A 20,545-nucleotide genomic window follows, 5' to 3' on the forward strand; every position below is an offset into this window, starting at 1 on the left:
TAATTGATATTATCAGTAGCTCATAAGTGGAGGCGAAAGAATCAGGCAAATCAGAGATATTAGCACTTGGATCTGTAGTACAGAAAAGGTGAAATTTATTATACGAAATCAACGAACTGTTCTCATCTTTGAATAACAGTTACAATTATTTATGACAAGTAGGAGAATTGCACAGAATAGTCAACAGAAATCGGTGCAACGAGTGTGTTACGTAAATGTATGGTATTAAAATGCAAAGTTTATTGAGCGTTATGCAATATCAATTATTCTGAATCTCTGATCCGCCTTTCTATTCATGAGACGGTTATGAGACAGAAGAAAGAGAATTTAAGACACTTGGAAGTCAGACGGCCCAATTTCCATACATGGGCTGGCTTATGGTGACTTTGATTTTGCTTCGTACATTCATTCTCAATCGAATCTTAAACCGATAAGTGATAAAATTTGTCACTGTATATACAATACTTCTTCACTTTTATAATTTACTTATTTAAACGAACGTATATTTAACGCAGAAATACCATTAAATAACTATCTTCACACAACTAAGATATCGCTTTATGACTATTAATGTTGTATGCATGTAATAAGAACATGTAAAAACTTTCAAATTGTGATCCTTAGACTTTTACTAATAATAATTACTTCTTATAGCGTATCGTTACAATTAAATGTATTTATAATAGTATTAATCTATAAAGTAGGAAATATTTTGAGTATTCGTCTCCTGCTAATATCTGAGCCAGTTTCGCACGCTTCTTCCATTCGGAGATTCTTCGCACAGAATCTTAAAACACCGTGTGATTGTTCGATCACTATTACTGTGGTGGGATCGGTTATTGCCGAAAATTAACTACGAATGGATTTCGACAAAAGTTCACGTAATGTATTTTTATGTACAAATTATAGATTGTCCTTTTCGTAATAGATCAGTTTCTTTTTTTTTTTCTCTTGGTAGATCAACGCACGTATTCACTTCACTGACTTCGGATTCGATCGTTCCGCCATTTTCTCTACAAATAAGGCACCTTTAACAAATTACGCTGTTATAGGCTATAACGATTCTAGCAGTCCAACATTCAGTCAATGTCACGAAGTCTGCACCGACGATAGTTAACTCGCAGTTTGCCAATAAGGCATACATAGTCATTTGAACGTATACAACAAAATCAATTATACATACTCGATATTGCTTAACGTAACAATAAAAATTTCATAAATTATTCCCTGTTTCGGTCGCTACTATTCACGGGCGTAGCAAGGCATTCAAATTTTCTGCGAATCGTTTGCAAATCGTTTTCAATCATCGACGAGCATGGCATTCTTGCAGCTTTCTTCCTAACTTTCATTAAAAGACTTCACTCAACCCTTTCATCAAGAAACTAAGGAATAATTTAAGAGCGAGTAAAATTAATCTATCGAAATCAGCCTATTTCCTATTCGGAATAAATCTATAATCTTAGATAGCATTTTCCTATGTATCTCGATCACTATCTGCACCGCCATCAAATAATTCGATTCAGAGATAATTTGTGCTTACGGAATGCTACAAAGTTTTATATCTTTCATGGAAGAAGTACCACGTATTATTAAACTCAAATAAACCCCCCCCCCCCCCCCCCTCTCTCTCTCACTCTTTCGCTCGTAGAAATCACTCTTTTTCTCACACAAAGACAAAAAATTGATGTTATTATTAAAGGGTGCCATTTGCGAAATATTGGTACCGATCGTACAATTTAGTTGACCATGAATGGATACTAGCTTCGACTAAGTCCTCCACGTGCCGGCGTAATTGATCCTCTGTCAACGTTAGATGGAATCTGTTCTTCAATCCTTGAACAGTCGCTGCCCCGCCACTACGGAAGCACGGAAGTTGTGATCCTGCCAAAATTAATAGTTTTGTTTTAGATGATCCTCTTCATTAGAACTCTTACATATTATTAGAAAAATCTTACCTGATAACATAATCTCGACAAGGTTAACAATCTTCTCCATGTGTTTCCGTGCCGCGATTAAACCTTGCAGAATCAGCGTTTTGAATTCTTGAAACTGTTTAGACTGACTTCCGCCCATCACCTCCACGAATTCTGGTGTCAATTTAAACGGGCTAGTCTCAAATCCCAGATTCCTCGGCGAGGTCGACAGAATAAATCCGAAATCTATGTGTATTAGATGACCATCGCTATGAAGGAGAATATTTCCATTGTGACGATCTTTAACCTGAATCAAATAGCAGACAAGACAATATGCCGCGCAACTTTGAATGAAATTCCTTTGTGCGGTGATAAATGTGTCGGATGTGGGTGGGCCGAATTCTCGTTCAAAGTATTGTACGAGCGTTAATTGGCACTGTTTCTTTACTTGATGTAGCGACACAGTATTCAAGATTGGTTCGATTAAACCACTGTCATTAGACAAGCATAAAATTCTGTAAAGTAAAAACCAGCATGTAACAACTAACCTTACAATTACGTGGTTCAAGATACGCATGGCGGTAAGAATAATCGAACGGAGGCTTACTTATACGGTCGCACCCAAAGAGGTATTTGTTCTTCTTGCCAGATTCTTTGGAGCATTGAAAGTAATTGCGAGGCAAGTAGCTCCTGCCTAAGGTCATCTCCGCACTTAACAATAACGGCAAGAAGTTTCCAGGATGCGAGGTGACCGTACGGACTGGAAGCCCTTATGCGATGTTGCTTCAATTCCCATGGTTCTTTCAACACGGCAGCCGACGGATCTTCTGGATCATGATTGAAAGTTGCGCTAGGCGCAGCGGCCATCTCACTCAACCGTCGCTTTATATCACCAGGTACAAATATTGGTTCTTTACTATCCGACGACTCTTGACTTAATTGGGATATCGTGTCTCTATCTTTAGGCTTACGGAGTTGCAAATACTGTGCAAAATAAAAAACGAAGTCGTTATCAATTAATTTATTCCCCGGCTAGCCTTTTACCGAGATCGCGTAGTACACGATCGACTGTGACAACATGCACTACCTGTTGAGTGATTTCATCGTCTTCTTGACTCCAACAATCGTTGGGATCGTCATCCGGGAATGTAAATGCCATGTCCGTGCTTCTGACCGAGTATGGGGAAGTATTTTTAACCGGCGTTTGCTTAATCGGTGGCATGTTTTGTTGTATTTCCGCGGTGGATATGTCTGGTGAAGCAATTACAGTGGACTGTTCGCCTCCGGTTAAGTTTTCCTCAGATTTCGTGTGCCTCAACGAATGCCCCACTATCTTCGTCGGCACAGGTGATGTATATATATCTTCTACTTCTAACACTTCGACGTAAATTATGTATGGTGCCTGCGTGCCATAAACGATAATGTTAGCGAGATGTTAGTTGGAATACGACTAAGGCTATTTTATGGTTGTTCACCTTATCTTTACTATTTAGGACAGCAGCGTATTGCGGTGGCACTCGTACGATATGATGTGGTACTGAACTGTGCAAAGGAAGCCACACCCTTGCAGGGAGATTCAAGTTGAGAGTATTAAGCTCCGCTATTAATTGAACAGTTTTACTTTCCTTTGTTGGAATAGTTCCAAGCAATTTGCCAATTGTTATTAACGCTTGTATGAATTCGAGTTCTGGAGCAAGACGTGGTGCCTGAGAATATAAAAATTAAGAATATCTGAATCTCTCTCTCTTTCTCTCCCTCTCTCTTTCTCTCTATCTCTCTTTCTCGTATCTTGGATTCGGATAACGGTAAAATTATTTAGGAAAGATCAAGTTGTGTTACATTGCAAAAGCAGTCGGTCTTCTGTCCTCGTAAATCGTTTACCACACCCTGGCAGGAATAAAAACAGGTACAACCATTGTCAAATGCTCGACCAGAGCTCAGGTCCCCAAGGCTTACTTTATTTATTGTACCTTGAAAAAAATAGCCAGTCATCTAATGATACGATATAAAAATACAACGAGACGTATATAAGTGGACGTGTCTTATGTACCGGAATGGCTACGACGTAACGTTTGAAATAATCCAGTGGCATCCGACTGAGATCTTTGGTGTGTCTTTTTATTAGGAGACGTAATGCTTTGCATTGTAGTTAACGACGGTGGGGTCGGTGTCTGCAAACCAGCTACACGGTGCTTCCTATGCTCACTTCCTTTCGGCCTGTTGTTGCGTACATAAGATTCAGCATACATCGTGCGTAGAATATTTTTACAGTCTCGTATTGGTCGCGAATTATATGTATAGTGCAGTTTAGCGTAGTTTAGTGCGGTCTAGTTTACGTTTTGGTTTTACCTGAGTTCGTCCGAGAGAATCAGATTTTTTAATTTGGTCCCATGAGACTTCTTCTTGGATGGCAAATGAGCATCGGAACTATACGCGTCTAATAGCCAGGCACATTTCAAAGAAAAGTCCGCTGACTGTCTACACCTGACGGATAAGAAATTTGCATGAATGGATTTTCCATAGCTTCGTGGTGTACACGTTTCAGAGTATCGTTATCGATTTTGTAGAATGTTCGTATCCTTACCTATGGACAAGATATGGATACAGGACTTCTGTAACATCGTGTAGTTGTATATACATTACAACCAGTTGTGGCAGATAGAAGTCCACATCAGGATCTGGGAAACTAAACATCTTGTTCCCTGGAAAATGATTAAATAATAATGCATTGCTTGCGAAACGAACGTTTTTGCTTGCGTTTGTCTCTGTACAATAAAATGGAACAGAAGCAAATATTGTTAAAAGTCGCCGGCCATAGATACGTCCGCGTTACTGTATGCATGGCTCAGTACTAAATACTAGTATACCGTCGGAACGGAAATAGTAACGCAAAGTCAAAGTTGAACAACCATCGTACATTAGATGCTCTTAACGGAAAGCATCGTAGATAGATGTTCACCCTTCCACTCAGTCTCATCCCCGTATCTACAATGATATTTCCTTCGCCTTACTCAAGTACTACGGAACGAAGGCTTACCAAGGTAGCTCTGGACGCCAGGCTCCTTAGAATTGAAAAGATAAGATATCGCCATCGACATGTCGAAGATCTGGCTCTCGAATAGTCTGAGCAGACAACCCTCGGATGGTTTCGGCTGCACCGTCTCTTGTCTCCGACAAACAACACCGTGCTGCTTTTTAACGGCCGCCTCGTTCGCTTCGGACTGCACGGTCGTCCCGCAACACAAAGTTATAGCCGCGCCGGCTAGCTCGCACTGTTTATCGTTCACCGGCAGGACCTCCAGCGGATTCTGGAAGTCCTGCTCGTCGATCGTCACCGGCACTTTGGTACAGAGTTCCCCGCGCTGGCAATCGTGTGCCTCGAGCTCCTTGAGCCCGCTACCGGACTGCGGTTCCTGCGTGCTCTCACTGATCGCGTTCGCGTCCACGTTCTCGTGTTCGCCACGGTTCCCATGTCCGCCTCTTTTCGACGGAGGTTCACTTAAATGCACCAGTTCCACCGGCGACACTGGCACCGACAACGACACGGGCACCGACACCGACGTCACACGGCAACCGTTCTCCTCGCCGTCGACGACGTCCACGCCGTCCATGTCGCCCGGCTGCGACAGCGACGAGTCCAGGCTCTCGCGGCTGTGAAGGTGGTCGACGCTCGACTCCCTGGTCGCCGCGTTGGTCGCGTCGCTGGACCCGCTGTCCGAGCCGCACAGGATACCCGAGTCATCGGAGCCCAGGCTGGCTAGGTCCTCGCGTTCCCGGCTGCGCACCTTGCAGGCCGGCACCACGGCCTTAGCTACCGGGGCGGGCGTCGTCTCGCATTCCGGGCTCGGTGTCACGTCCACTTCCGGGATACGCTGCAGCGCGGAATCGAGACTTCGATTTCTGTGGTGGTGCGTCAGCGTCGTCGCGCTCGCCTGCGGAACGGGCGGCAGCAGAATACCCATTGACCTGCAAACAACCAACAACGTTTCACCAATGTCCGCAAATTCACCGTGGACACTCATTAACGACAGCTTATTTTCACGGATTTCAATTCCTCCACCGATATACATTCGTCGGGTTCAAATCTACCAGGTCGAAGAAAATTGAATTGGGAAACAGACTCGGACAATGTTTTAGACCGTGGTGCTTGGACTAATAGTTGCGCGGAAATCCGACACACGACGCATACACGTTGTCACGTGTTTAGAAAGTTGGGAATCTTAAAGTATGACAAACCAGAAGTCGTACCGCATCGCTTTCTTAACGAACCAGGACGTTCTTCCCGAAGGATTCGGCCACGGAAAACGAGAGGCGGAGATGCATTCCGGTCGGTACACCATTATCGCGAGCAAGTTACAATTCCATGTACGACTCGATTTTTTTTTTTAACAGATCGCGTCACATTCAATTCGTCCAATTCTAAAAGGAAAAAACCTTCAACTAAAAAGGAGCTAGCCCCAATGGTGGGATGGTTTGATATAATAAATATCAAATTATTTCAGGATAAGTTACTTTCTCTGCGTCTCCTAATCGAATGGAAACGTGTCCAAGTATGGTTTCTACCCGCATGTTCGCAACGATATTCAGGTATTTCCGCGACACAGAGCAAAGGTATCTCCGAGAAATAAAGTTTACTTTACGTATTGTATTTCATGGACATGGCTAAAAAGGTGTATCGTATTTGTCGGCCATAGCGTATCCTACAACAGCGAATATTGTCACGGAAATTAGTCAACCATTTGCTCTGATCTTGCTTGCACATTTCGCTTAATCGCAACAATGTCGCCGTTCGTTGTAGCGCGTTGACGAGCAGCTAGGAGATACACGTACTCCTCCTTTATCACGCCGGTCTCAATGTATTCATTATACCTATTGAAGTTTAAAATTGCTTCAACAGCCGATGCATTCAGACCATTTGTCTGTTTTGTTGAAGACTCTAGAAAGCGAGCGAGCGAACCTGCGCGCGTGTAAACGCGAAAAACGGATGAAACCGTACGTTTCAAGGGAACAGTTGAACGTGCGAGCAAGCAGCATGAGATCCGCGAACGAAACGGATGAAACAAAGTCGGCGTAAATGGAGGGAAGCGAAAAATAAGAATGAAACTTTAAGGGTGATTAGTATTACTAGTTATTATTGTTCTCTAATTTTTACTGCAACTATTGTAGTAACGATTGTAACCTGAAATAACATATTATGCGTGTACACTCGAGATTTGAATACAAAGAAGGGAAAGAAAATAAAGACAGACGGTCTGAGATCGGATCGACCGACATCCCACGCAGAGGTCCGAACTCTTTGTACCGAAACAAAACGTGACAAATATCGAATGGAATTATTTTTAAATGAAACGTTTATCGTATCGTTGGGTTCGCGTTAAATAAAAACATTTGATAAAACGAAAATCCGTAAGTCCGTGGGATTATCGATCCGATATCGCAAGCTGAATCGCCGTGGACTTTATTGGAGTCAATGCAGATTCATGCTCTACTGTAGAGAAGGCCTGTGCTAGAACGTGGCTCGTTGTGCTGCAGAATATTGAGCTACTATGTACGTATACAGGGTGACTCTACAAATAATAATAACCACACTCGATGCGATGACACGACGCATGCAACGAATGCAGTTTCCCTTGCGTATCGTATGTTCATAAGTGGAATATTGTGCTAGTTTGTATATATAAACAATAATTCCACATGTCCGCGATAAGCTAAACAAAAATTGCTTCCCAACGAAATTCAAAGCTCCGCGAGACATACGTACGTATTCTGTTACGAGTAGCTGGCATTTAAGGGATACGAGAGTCGTTAGCCAGTGGCCAATGGAATGGGTATAACTGCGACAGACAGCTACTGCGTGGGCAGGAGGTTTAATTATGAGTTCAAATCTCCGTGACCTACTATTTTTATGTCAACTATACAGCGTTTCCGTCGACTAACCCCGAGCTTGTTTCTATATCCGTTCCTTTAGACAAAAATCTGCTGCGAAGAGATTATCGTTCGTGTTCCGTGTCATCGACAAGTTAAGGTGGTGTGTCCCCGTATCGGTTCTATGCGTACACACACGTGTTACATATGTATATACACGTATGCGTGTACGCGTGCATGTACGTATACGAGTCTTGCCAGGCAAAGATAATAGCGCGGACTATACCACATACGGATGATAGCGGGGATGAAAAACTGATTGCGAGCAGCTATCTGCGTCTATAATAAACGTCCTCCGGAAGCGCGGAGCGTGGTCGCGACTATTCGTTACATACCTAAAGTCCAAACTGTGATTTCGTTGATGGGTGGTCAGCCTGTTACGGTTGTTGATCGGCGGATTCGTCCGTCCGTGGACAAGAGGAACATTACAGCTGGCTAATTTATGCCGTTTGACGTGTGCCACGCTTTCCTGGCGTGTTGGTCCACCACTGGGTGTAACAGCCACTACTTCACTCATATTAAACTCGAACGAGCAACAGCTCGGCCAACAGTCATCTGCTGTTCATGTTGATCGTTCACCTACGGACGACAAAAGAAGGACGATCGAGACGATATAGTAGGAAAGAGAAAATCGAGAGCTTAAGCGCGGCAACAAACAACGTTATCGGCTAAACGAAACGGTACGGATTCCGAAAAACCGCATCGAGACGATCGCCGATAAGTCGAACGAGATATTAACAACGTTGGGCATTTATTAAAAATGCAATATGGCGGAAAACCTTCCGTTCCAACTAATGTCTTACATGTACATCTAAGCATTACTAATAAGTAGAAAGTTGCTGGTTGCTGCGACCAGTATTGTGAAAACCGGTGTTTCCTATTAATTTCCCAGAAATTTCAATGTTTGCATCAAATATGACTCGAACATTATTTTTAGCAAGCGGTCATTCATGAATCATCGGACAATATACTACAATATTACCAAATTGTCTTAAACTATTCTTTTACAGTTCAAATACTTGGAACGCTTGGATAAAATAGATAAGATCCTACTTTGTTTGCAGTCCCGATTCGTATCAGTGCCATTTAACCGCACGGTTCGTCGAACGAATGTAACAATGATCCATCAGACTCGGCAATACGGCGATACGGCGATACGCCAACCAATACGCCAACAAGAGCATTAAGTAACACATTGTATGTAAAGAGCGAATCGTGCCACACTCGAGAACGCGTTACGATTGAATTTTGCTCGTGACGCAAACGTCCGGATGAAAACTGGTTCGCAACAACGAGCGTCCTGGCTCTACAAACATCGAAAATGTTGGGAATCAGTCCGGGCTTATAGTTTACAACCGCGTGTATCAAAGGTGCGCGGCGACATCAAAAATTCCATAACTCATTATCTCAGCGACGAGCAGCGAAACAGCGTTCTTGCGTCGGCGTTGTTGAGCCGATAATGCTGACAATAAATCAGCGACCGGGCATGAAAGCGGGGTGGGTTTTCGATCCGAAATTTCATAGAAAGAATCATCTTGCAACGCGGGACGATGACCAAGAAGGCAAGGCAAGGCGAGGCGAGGCGAGGGGAGGCGAGGCAAGGCAAGGTGGCACCGTGACAGGAGCGTGAAACTCGTGCTGTACTAGGTACGAGAAAGTCGAATGCCTATGCCAACCCGAACAAAGCGTAAGTCAGAATTTAGTTGCCTGTTCATGGGACCACGCACGATTCTACACGATCCGTCATGCGTTTCACCCGACCTCGTCCCTCTTCATTTTCCGATTTCGAGGAAAACGGTAGACCACCCTCTCTCGATCCCTCAACCGGCTAAAGATTTGGTTACTCTGGAAAAAGGCCTGTCGCAAAGGGTTTCCCGCGAACAATTTCTGACGAATGTGCAACCGAAGGGAACAACCACCTTATACGATGACCTTGAGAGCGCCTATTTTTCTTCGGTTCTTTCATTTTATCATGAAAAACAAATACAAATTGAAAAAAAATTGGTAAAGTAATGTGCTTTTGGTAATTTTTTGGCAAGAAGCATAAGATAAGATATCGACAATTTTCAAGTATGTTATAGAGGACGATATTCTGATAACTTTTTTTTCTAGAAATATTTGCAAAAAACTGTTGCTATTACTGCGTTAACTCCGAGCATACGTACATGTCGCGGCAGTGTGTATACACGAGCTAGCAGCCGTCGCTCATCTTCTGTTCCTACACTATTGTATATGTACGTCGCGGTGACCGACGGGTACTAAACACGCATCGGTATTTCTTGACGTCTCGAGAACCACGGCCGACCGACATTTAAATGGAAGGCATTTTCGTCCTTTACAACGCATTCAAAAATCATCGTCTGGATGCAGCCATTTTGAATAATTAGAAAGAATATGCGAATGTCGCGTTTCCTAAAAAAACTAGCAAAAACACATTACTTTTCCAAGCTTCTCTCGCAACCGAAGGCAAATAAGCGCAATTCGGGACAAAGCCGTTAAACGGCGGGTTTCCCGGCTTTTTAACCGATAAACTAGTCTCATTTCTGGCCGTATTTTCAAGAAATTCACCGCACAAGACGCTTCTCGGTACATGTTCCGGTAGGCGCGACAAAATGACCCGGTTGTAGTTCGGCAAGGGTTGAAGATGATCACTTTCTAGACGGAATTGTTTCACTATTATCGCAACCGAAATCGCGAGGAACGTCTTCCTTTCCCGCGAGATTAATCGTCCGCTAGACGCGGGCCCGGCCTCGAGTGAAATCCCCGGGAGAGGAATAATTCAATAAAGGTGGAAAATGGAGCGAAGTCTAAGGCTGCGGTATGCCGGCTTTTTACTCTCCCTCTTTGAACTCGGGAGGGTGGGGGAGAAGAGAAGAGAAGAGAAGAGAGGAGAGGAGAGAAGAGAGAGAGAGAGAGAGAGACTCGTCCTTCCGCTCGGCTTGAACTCACACGGTGGCCAGCCGTCGGCGCAGCGATGGGTGTGCCAGAAGCACAGAAACCAAGCACTACCGCGGCAGCCAATGGAATCCACACCCCCATAGATATTATGCCTCACCCTTGTTACATATTCCCGGCCGATAAAATCAATCGGACTCGGGGAATCCCTTCGCAGACGAACGCGAGCACATTGCCAATAAGAGCCGTACGGATTGTCAATAACTCTTACCTCGTACTTAAATTCGTAACTTTGTTGCGATCGGAACTGCACCATGCGTGGACGTTCCTCGCTTTTGCCACTACAGCGCGTACAGAGTGGCACGGATGGGTAGGGTGTTACGGAATAAGACGCTAAAGAAAAAGAGGTAGGGAAAAATCAGAGAGAGAGAAAGAGAGACAGAGAATGAAAGGGAGAGAGAGAGAGAGAGAGAAAGGGAGGGAGGAGAACAACGATAGCGATGACGATGATGCAGCGAGACCAGCGAGTTCGCAAAATGCCACTAGTGTGATAAAGATAACAAGATATCCTTTCCAATGGCAGATTCCGACTGTCACGCACCGCCTTGTCGTCCCTCGTTTTCACGCGATTTTCCACAATGACTGGCTACGCCCTGCACGTTCGCGCACAGAGTCACACTTCGTCACTTTCATTAGACTGCACCAAGATGGAACCGACACGAGTACATCGATAAACAGGATTCCCTCGGCCACGGAACAAGATCGAAAACACGTACCAAAAAATCTCTGTGTCAACGCAAAAGGCGACCTCGCCAAGCTCCACTGCTTTTCGCACGACGCACTGAATACTACTATGCGCACTGCTGCCAACAGAACGGATGCAAAGTCCAGGCGGCCATTGATCAGTGCTGTACCACGCTGCGCGAGGGCCCCGAACTTTAACAGCGGATCTTGATCTTTTTACACGTTCCAGCAGCCTCGGACTGTTTTCTCTGTACATAGTCCATTCTCTCGATTCGACCAACTAACGTACACTTTACATTCTCACGATATCGTTTGGTAAACGCGCGTGCAGTTTAAAGGAGCCACCTCCGATTTCAACGAAAATAAATGTTTGCGCTTGGATTTGGCGAATAAACGTGTTGCACCTATGGTAAAAAGTTGTTGGAAACGATAACCCTGACAACATGTATCAGAGTCGATGAAATCGGAGGTGGCTATTTTAAACTGTACAATTTACCTGAATTTTAAGCAAATTTACCGACGAATAACATTTCGACGTCATGTTTGAGAATTTGCGGAACCTGGAGTATAAGTGGTTCCGTGTTCGTTAAATTCGGACTTGGATTCAACGCGAATGGGAGAATCGGTTTCAAATTTTTCTTCTCGAATGTCGTCACTGCACGCCTGTACTCTGTACGTCATAGGCATGTGCGTGGCAGCGGCAGCATGTGCGTTGATTCGATATTGCATCGTATCGCGTCTCATACGATTCAGACTATCAGTATCAGCGCTTTGCTATTATTTACATCGACGCACTTTGTTGTTGCGAACTGCGAGCTGTCAGTGTCACGAAAACCGAACCGCGATAACGATGGAATGTAAATCGGAGCCTCTGGCGGACCTGCTCCGGCGGGCACCTTTCTCCTTTAGCTTCTGTCATGTGAAATGTAAAGGAAAGGTCGCGTGCACGCGTGCCGAATCATAGGATAATGGGATAATGGAAAACTGGAAGAAATAGAAAGAACGATAGGTCGAAGATGAACTCTGCCCGTTTGTTTCTCGACCGACGTTTAGCAAACGACTGGACTGGTCTCTTGGTCTTAGATTAGGTTGGCAGCGTAGCGGCTGCCTTGACTCGACTGCTCGAATGGGAAAGGTCGTACAACCGTAAGTGCAGCTGAACTCGATGCACCAATCTGGAGACCAGTGTTAGAACGATTAGGAATTTATACGGCACATACGTATCTGCATACCAATTCTACGTAAACCTGAGCACAAATATGAGGATGACGTATGTATGTTATATTGTATTTCAAACTGTCGCTTAACCTACATATTTTCTTTGTTCGCGCAACTTCTTGTCCGGTACTACATAGTCCCGATATCCTGAGACAATGAGAATGTCAAAAAAAGACGATCTCCGCTTCAGAATTTACGATCCACGAGTCTCTGCCAAGGAAACAAAGAAGAGAAGGAAGAAGAAAGTTATCTTATCCCCGATTTTCCCAATTTGTAAATCGAGGCATGGCGCGTGTCCTATCGTTGACGCGCGTGCGATCAAGGTATTATATGTAATGTGACGTCGTGCGACATCAAACAATCGCCGCGTTCTGGTATCCACGTGCACGATAATTACAGGCCGATTACAGACGAGCGCGGACTTCGGAACGATCCAGAATTAAATGGAAACCTATTCGCATTCGCGCGATGACGAACGCTGAAGACGTTCCCGTTAGATCTAAAACATTCTCGAACGCGTTCTTTTCATGTAACTATTCTTTTGCAACAGACCGAATGCCCGTGAATCTTGGGGTAAAAGCGCATAGTCGATGGCTTCCTGTAATTTTATACGCTTTCTAACTGCGCTCAAAAGCGAACAGCCTGCATAAACGCGCCCGACTGTCGTCGACAATGGGCGATTTTCATTGGTTTGCGAATTGTAGAATAATAATCTTTTCACGATCGCCGCTTTGGCTTGTTCCCATGCATCGCGTCGCGTCGCATCGCATCGTTGCGGGTTGCATGGTTGCGGTCATCGAGCGAGAGTGTACTACTCATTGTTCGCTCGAGGCCCGAGACTTCCGTCGTTCCGACGTATCAATGACAAGCCGATGCTGACTCGAGCTGTATACATACTTCCTCCGATTACTCTCGACCTCTCCACGTTACGAGTCTGTTTCGCGTCTCATGCGTTTGGTATGCCAGGCTCGAGCGAACCAGATGCATTAAAAACGTTATCCAATGTACCCGCAGCGAATAATAATGGAACCGTTCCTTTAGATGTTTCGTGCAGAGTTTCGAGTTCAATTATGCGGTGGTAATTACCGATATTTGCTTATATTTAAATTTCAATCGATATTGAATTTCTTCTTTTGTTCATCTTTTAAGTTTTGAGCAGGAAACCAAGGCTTCGAGGTTGCATAGAAAAATCTGTCGGCAGCAATGCAATCGATAGTGTGGTCTCCCGCGGTGACTCATTCAAATTACATACTGCTCAATTATCGACTGCAAAGGTCCAATGGTGTGCCGAAATTTCTCGACGCAAGCCATCTTTTGCTTCAAAAATGAATAGCACACGTGTTTAACAACGACAACGATTATTATTTAAAAAGAGTTTAAGAAGAGTGGGAAAGAAGAGGAAGGAAAGGTATAGAAAGGTGAAAGATCGTAAAACAACCGACCTACGGGAAACGATAATAATAAATGGAAGGGGGCAAGTGTTTGTTTCGGATGAAAATGAAATCGTTTATTGTTAGTGCTGGCATAAACCTTGCGCGCGATATTGGCGCGACGCCCACCAGCGTCGCAACAGAACTCCGCAAACTCGTGGTTTATCGCAAGGATGATAACTATAACTACAATTATAATTACAAGTCTGGTTAATCTCTATCGCGTAATCGATTGTTCGTCGAGAGAATCACTGGGAAATCCAAGACAAGACGCTGTTGGAACTGCGATCAATCGAGCAGGGAAACATCGAGAAGAGCCGAAGCTCCGTTCGTTTGCATCTGTGGGTCTTCCCCGAAGAATTAGTCACTGGAAGCGAGTCTGTCGGTAGCTAAGTAGCCCGAAAGGTCGCGAAATAGCGCAATTTTCACGCGCAAACAGTTCCATACCGAAATAATCGAAATGTGTCAATCGGCATCTGGAAACCACTCGATATCGATCTTTCGAGATCTCAGAATCGTCAAGTTTCTGTTTTATTCGAATAAAGACTCGCGGTCTCTCTTCGAATAAAATTGCGATCGACATTGCGAAGCGTCATCGGGTGCATACTGGAAACTGTTGGAGAAACGGGATATTCGAACGGCAACACGACTCTTCTCCCATCCCTATTCCCCTTTTTCTATGTATGGCGCCTCATGGTGTCGTACAGCTTACGACGTACGTCGTCGCGAGACACGCATACATACGTATCGTATGCACATGCACGTAGTGGCCATACGGCATACGGTATATACCCACACCCAATGATGATACGCAATCACCTTAGCAGCGGTGCTCATAACGATCGTCTCGCGTGTTGTCGGTGCATTTGTCGATACCGCTCACCGTCGGCTTGTTTTTTTTTAAGCCTGTGAAGGATTTTGCGGTCGTGTTATTCGGAAAAATATAATCCCACGTTTGGGAACAATTTAAAATGTCGAAGCGATTTAAGGAATTGCGACTCGTTTGGATTCGAACGATGATTTTAGATATCCATGTTCTCGTCATAAAACCAACATACGTTGCCACGACTTGATTCCTCTCTCGGTCCCCTAAAAGTGCGTCGACCCCTACCAACGAACAACGCGTCCAAGGTGTCGCGTCGCATTGGTTAGTCGACCTCTCGCAGAAACGTTTGAACTTTGAAGAGACCGATAAATCCATATCGATGACCGTGCCCCTGTTTCCGTGTTCGATGATGTCGACACACCGCGACGACGGCGACGACGGCGTCACGACACGTTGAATCTTGCGTGTCGTGGCTCGTAACCTTCACCTTCTGCGGCTCGCCAATTAGAATCAGGAGGTTTCTCGTTCCACAGAATTTAGTCGCCGCCGATTCGATTCGGGCCACAGAGAGAAACCGCAGTCCCGACGGTGACGGATCGGCAAAAAGAAACGTTTCGCTTCGCATTCCGGCCACGACATTCGCGCGTTCACGATCTTATGTAACCAGCTGCAAATTAAACGGACATGTTTTCGTTCGTTTTCTTTCCGAGACTGGCAAACGGCGCAGTTTTAAGAAGCCTAATAATTTCCGTCCCATTCCGGTCTTTTTTCTTTACGTAACCGTTCGAGTTTTCAATGATTCATCGTTCCTCTGGCTTAGCCGCACGCGTTCCCGTTCGAGTTCGCAATAGCGTTGATTACGTGTCGATTGTGCTTGCGGCTTGCAGCACCTCGAGTGCTAACTACTCGCAACCAACTTTTTCTTCGCGCCCTCTTATCGCAGGCGGTCTCTCCCGTACGTTCTCCCGTTGCGGTTGACCTTGCCGATAAAGTCCCGTCCGTGAATGGGTCGTAGACGCGAATGGTGCCCAGCTTGTCCTACCTGATCGTTGGTACACGGTCTGCGATATAAATAAAACTGATCTTCTTTGGTCCCTATTATTTTATTGTACCATTTTACTGCTGGTGCCGATAGCCTAGATTCGCCGACGAATCAGAGAGCCTAGATCCTCGTGTGCACGCTGGTTTGTATCGTAAAATTTAGTTTTCCCGGTACCCCATCGTTCACGGAAATTTTCTATGACGCAACCGATAAAGAAAGCGTTTATTTCGCACAAAGATCCGCAGTTTACTCGTTACGTCAGCAGAAGTACACACATATGTATGTGCACAGTATTGTCGCAGGGTGTACATGACTGGCTTCAATTTCGCGCGTGCAAGCCGCAGACAATTTCTACACACGCGATAAGTTGTCCAAGTTTCCTCGACGTTGGCAGTCGACACACAGTTGATCCCATGTTTTGCTAAGATTTCTCCTCCTCGTTCTACTTGCGGTGCAGATGCTCCATCATAATAGTTTCTATTTTCGGTCGGAGGGTTGGCTACATGCGCTCGTAGGTGCAGATGTTCGCTGCCGGGCTAAAATCGTTTTGGGGGAGAAGGTCGGATTCTCTCTCTCTTCCTCACTCTCCCAGTCTTTCTCTCTCGAATTGCTACGCATTTTCACGAGGATCGACAAAACGGGGAAACGTGTGAAACTCAATCGAAACACTAAAAGCAATAAAAAAATAAGTATCCATATTAAAAGTGAAAGACAATTTCTATTTAAATATCTGTAATCGAGATAAATGATTTTTGCACAGAATTACACGGTCCAAAGACAACGTATCGTGGTTACGCCGAAGAAAAACACGGAGAGGGAGAATCGTTAACACGAATTACACTTGGAATAATAGTGGGACTGTTCTCCTGATCACTGGCAGCATCGCAGATCGGGAATACAATTGGAGTTGCGACGAGAATACAAAGAGAAGAGAAACGGAGAACGGCGTACGGGCGCTAAGGGAGTAATGAAATAGTAAGCGTAAAAAAAAAGGAATGAATGAACCGGAGACTGAGCGGTATACATATGTAGACCGTAGTAGAGGCAGGGTCCGGCTTGTCCGTTGAACAACGTTGCCAGGGCTGCTATCCCAAGGGATGCTAAAGGTACTACAAAATATAAAATTCTGACAAACGAAATTCTCGCAAACTTCGAATCTGTTGATAGCTATTTCAAATTACGGAATAGCAATTTCTGATTGGAGTCGGGTCTTAAAACCACATTTACGTAAGTAATAGACGGTGCATCCTTGAGACTACGTTTTAAAGATAATTCCTGTATAGCAGGCCTCAACGGAATGTGTTTCTTTCATTTCCAGTTTCCACGGCATTGTTATTCATTAGCAAGGCAGATGCCAGATAAATCTACAATAGAAGATGACGGAGCGCACGTTCAAATTGTAACTAATAACACCCGCATTCCAGGCACATTCTTCCAACTGCTTACTGATGCGAGCCGGCCATATGGGCGGGAGACGAGACGATTAATTGAATAAGAGCCAACTCTGATACCTCTCTTAATCCCCGCGTTCTTCGCGCTGTTACTCGAGAGCGAGTCGAGAGTCGAGAGCACGAACGACCTGGAATTCGCGCCACTCGAAGCTAAACGATGAACCCTGTTCTGGGACACTTTCCGTTCGACGCGGTCGTCACGGATATCTACAATTTTATTCTCACAGTTTTTTCTGAAAGCTCCTCGACCGCTTCAGCAATTCTTCGCGTTCCCTTCGCTTCGTTCGCGTCAGATCTTCGGGGAATCACTCGTCAATTTCTGTCTCGCTTTAACGATTTTCGCATCGATTGCTTTGCGTCTCTGCTAAAAAATATTCCTGCGAATCGAGCCTCGAACGAAACAAATGGAAAAATAGAAATAGTATGTATATCTTTGTTGGAAAACTCCCACGAATGCACGTTGCCCTTTGCTGTAGCATACGCGAAGGTACGAACGTTTCCAAAACGTGTTCTACCTTTGTTACCTGCGCGTATTTGAAAACTGATTGCAAAAGCAACTCGTCCGATATCAGGGTTACGCAGGTTACGGTTGAATTGGAGATTTTTTGCGCAACACCATCCAATCTCGAGATATGCAGTTCGGCGTAGCGTGTGACATAAACAGAGCAACCGGGATAACGTTACGCTATACGGATATCGAATTTCCCGTTCGTTCCCACAGACATGGTTTTCTCGAGAAATTCGGTGTCGTGACGAGATTGAAATTTATCTTTAAAGCCAATTCCTCGAGTGCCCTTTTTAATCGTCCGATAAACGTAGTCCTCGAGTCCAAATTGAAACGAAATGTTTTTCGGTGCCGTGAAAAATTCGTTCGGTGTCTCACGAATTATCGTTTGAGTACGGTTCTTGTTATACCATCGAGATAAGCGGGATCGTTGACAAAGCACACAGAATGCGATCGAATGACAGGGCTGATAAGGACACCGAAAAAACTGCGTCGTGTCTACATGATAATCAAAAACCTACGAAACGTTTCGACATCTCGTTTTTTTTTTAAATAATCGTCGATTATCTGCGATCGATTCGGAGCTGCCTATCGGCTCCATTGTTCGCATGAGAAATCCTTGATTGTTATCCGAGGTCGAAGACGAGGAAAAGTTTTGTGATTCCCCCTCTCTCTCTTTCTCGTGGTTGAAGAATTATTACATATCAATGCAGCGAGACTCTGATATGCGATGAATTCGTATTTATTATTGCGATATCGAGCAGATCCAAACTTTTGAACTTAAGAACTATCATTTCAGATACTTACTTGAAAATGTCGTACGTAAAATTACGCGCGACAACTGGCGCTAAAAACAGTCTGTGAACAGAGGATCATACGGCCTGTAGATTTTCCAGTACTGTATTTCCTTTTCGCGTCTCTCTCTATCTCTATCTCTCTCTTCCTCTGGCCGTCCCTTTTCGACTTTTAACGTACGTGCCTCGGTCAATAATATGATGCACGTGCGTTCATTCATAGAACGCTAACGCGGTTTCAGCGGGTTGTGTGTGCTGCGTGCTGCGTCCTGTGTGTTAGGTACGGTCCGCTCGTAACTCGTAATCGAGAAAGAGACGGACACCACGAGCGACAGTCTACCAACGACAAGCCGAGATGACACATATTGTATGCATGAACGCGAATTGCACACGGTCGCGTTGCAGACTGCACGAGCACGACCGACGGTCCCATTCATTCCAGCAAGCCGCCACAGGCTGCTGATAACTGTGCACCGATCGACTCGCCGCCAACTACAAATTACTTGAACGTTAACGACCAACGACACGATTGCCAAATGATGAACAAATACTACCCCTAATTTATTGGCGTTAGACCGCGGAAATCGTCTTTGTGCCTTGCGTTTCACGCGCACAGATCTTTCCGTCGTATTCTACAATAACTCTTTCGACGCTTGTTCGAGATTCAATTAACCGCTGTAAATCGATTTTAGGGGTAATTGATCCGGAGGGGATGACGACGATCGACTACTTGCACCGGTGGAATTGTTTTTGTCCGTGTTCTAGAAAATTTCACGGTATACCTTGTGTAATAGGATCACGTATCGAACACGAAGTTACTTCTAGTCAAAGCGTTTATTCTCGTACGCGGAATTCCGAGCGTGCTCGAGGGCAAAACATTCATTATTACGAAGTGCATCGACGCACGGCGGCCGTAATAAAAATAGTTTGTCAATTTCGCATTAATATTCCGGATTTGGAAATAATTGGAACATTGCTCCAGAGGGAAAGGGTAGTCGCGCAGCCATGAGCAATGTTCCATTACAATTGCACGAATTGTTCAAATTATATTCGCGAGCGAACACACGTTACCTCTCCGAAAGCCAATATGTAAATTTAATTATTCGTTTTGTAAACTTTCTACTACCGGGAAACTTTCACCGCTTATCAATATTAAGATGTTCGATCGTTCTGCCGTGTATCAGAGAGCTTACATTCTTAATCGTGCAATCAACGATGCATGAACGGTAGAAAAACTTCGTTAGGGCTCGAACAAAGCCCATTCCTTGCGCTTTCATCTATGGCTTATGTTTTATACACTACACTGTTTTATACTTGTATGTACACTATACGACCGAATAGTGTTACAAATAACTTTCTTCCTTCGAACATTCTTTCGTACTTAAACACAATGACCTCGATCTATCGATGAGCAGCATGTATGAACAAATGAAGTCGTTTCTACGTAATACAATCTTACAGAAACATATCTAAAGAGTCGAATTTGCAAATGTTGCAGAAAGATCCAAAGGCAAGACCAACGAGGACACTCGTTCGAGGAACGACGCAGACAACTGCAGTGCAGAACTTCGATCCTATTCGTCATCCGTAGATGGTGACGGTGACGGTGAAACGGTAAGACTGAGACTGAGACAGTGACGGTGACGGTGACGGTGACGGTGACGGTGAGACAGTGACGAATACAAAATGCGCAGATTCGTTTTTTTATCGTTTCTTTGGGACGCTGGATTTTTATGATTGTTAACATAAAACATTAATTCTTTAAACAACTGGTTAAACGTAAGTAAGACCAAAGGATGGCA

The 20,545-nt window shown here is 44.5% G+C and overlaps 1 protein-coding gene and 1 long non-coding RNA gene across 3 annotated transcripts; one reads left to right on the forward strand and one right to left on the reverse strand.

The window, feature by feature from the left end:
• Window positions 1–218: 218 nt before the first annotated feature.
• Fwd (phosphatidylinositol 4-kinase beta fwd) lies at window positions 219–12,368 on the reverse strand. Of its 2 annotated transcripts, none has more exons than XM_078194198.1 (12): window positions 11,510–12,368; window positions 8,174–8,417; window positions 4,951–5,879; window positions 4,498–4,615; window positions 4,263–4,397; window positions 3,964–4,130; window positions 3,753–3,883; window positions 3,389–3,619; window positions 3,001–3,315; window positions 2,521–2,897; window positions 1,956–2,428; window positions 219–1,881 (listed from the first exon to the last, which is right to left on the reverse strand). In XM_078194198.1, exons 2-12 carry the CDS (start codon window positions 8,353–8,355, stop codon window positions 1,694–1,696), a joined length of 3,246 nt encoding a protein of 1,081 aa, XP_078050324.1. In that variant the 5' UTR covers window positions 8,356–8,417; window positions 11,510–12,368; the 3' UTR covers window positions 219–1,693. The 2 variants fall into 2 exon arrangements, with proteins under 2 accessions (XP_078050324.1, XP_078050323.1); XM_078194197.1 differs by having other exon boundaries at window positions 11,005–12,368.
• Window positions 12,368–20,448, forward strand: LOC144476891 (uncharacterized). Its single transcript, XR_013495093.1, has 3 exons — window positions 12,368–13,773; window positions 13,855–17,220; window positions 17,312–20,448. It is a non-coding gene; the product is annotated as an uncharacterized LOC144476891 (long non-coding RNA).
• Window positions 20,449–20,545: the final 97 nt, after the last annotated feature.

The sequence above is a fragment of the Augochlora pura genome, chromosome 11 (assembly GCF_028453695.1).
Source record: "Augochlora pura isolate Apur16 chromosome 11, APUR_v2.2.1, whole genome shotgun sequence".
Taxonomy (NCBI): Eukaryota; Metazoa; Arthropoda; class Insecta; order Hymenoptera; family Halictidae; genus Augochlora; species Augochlora pura.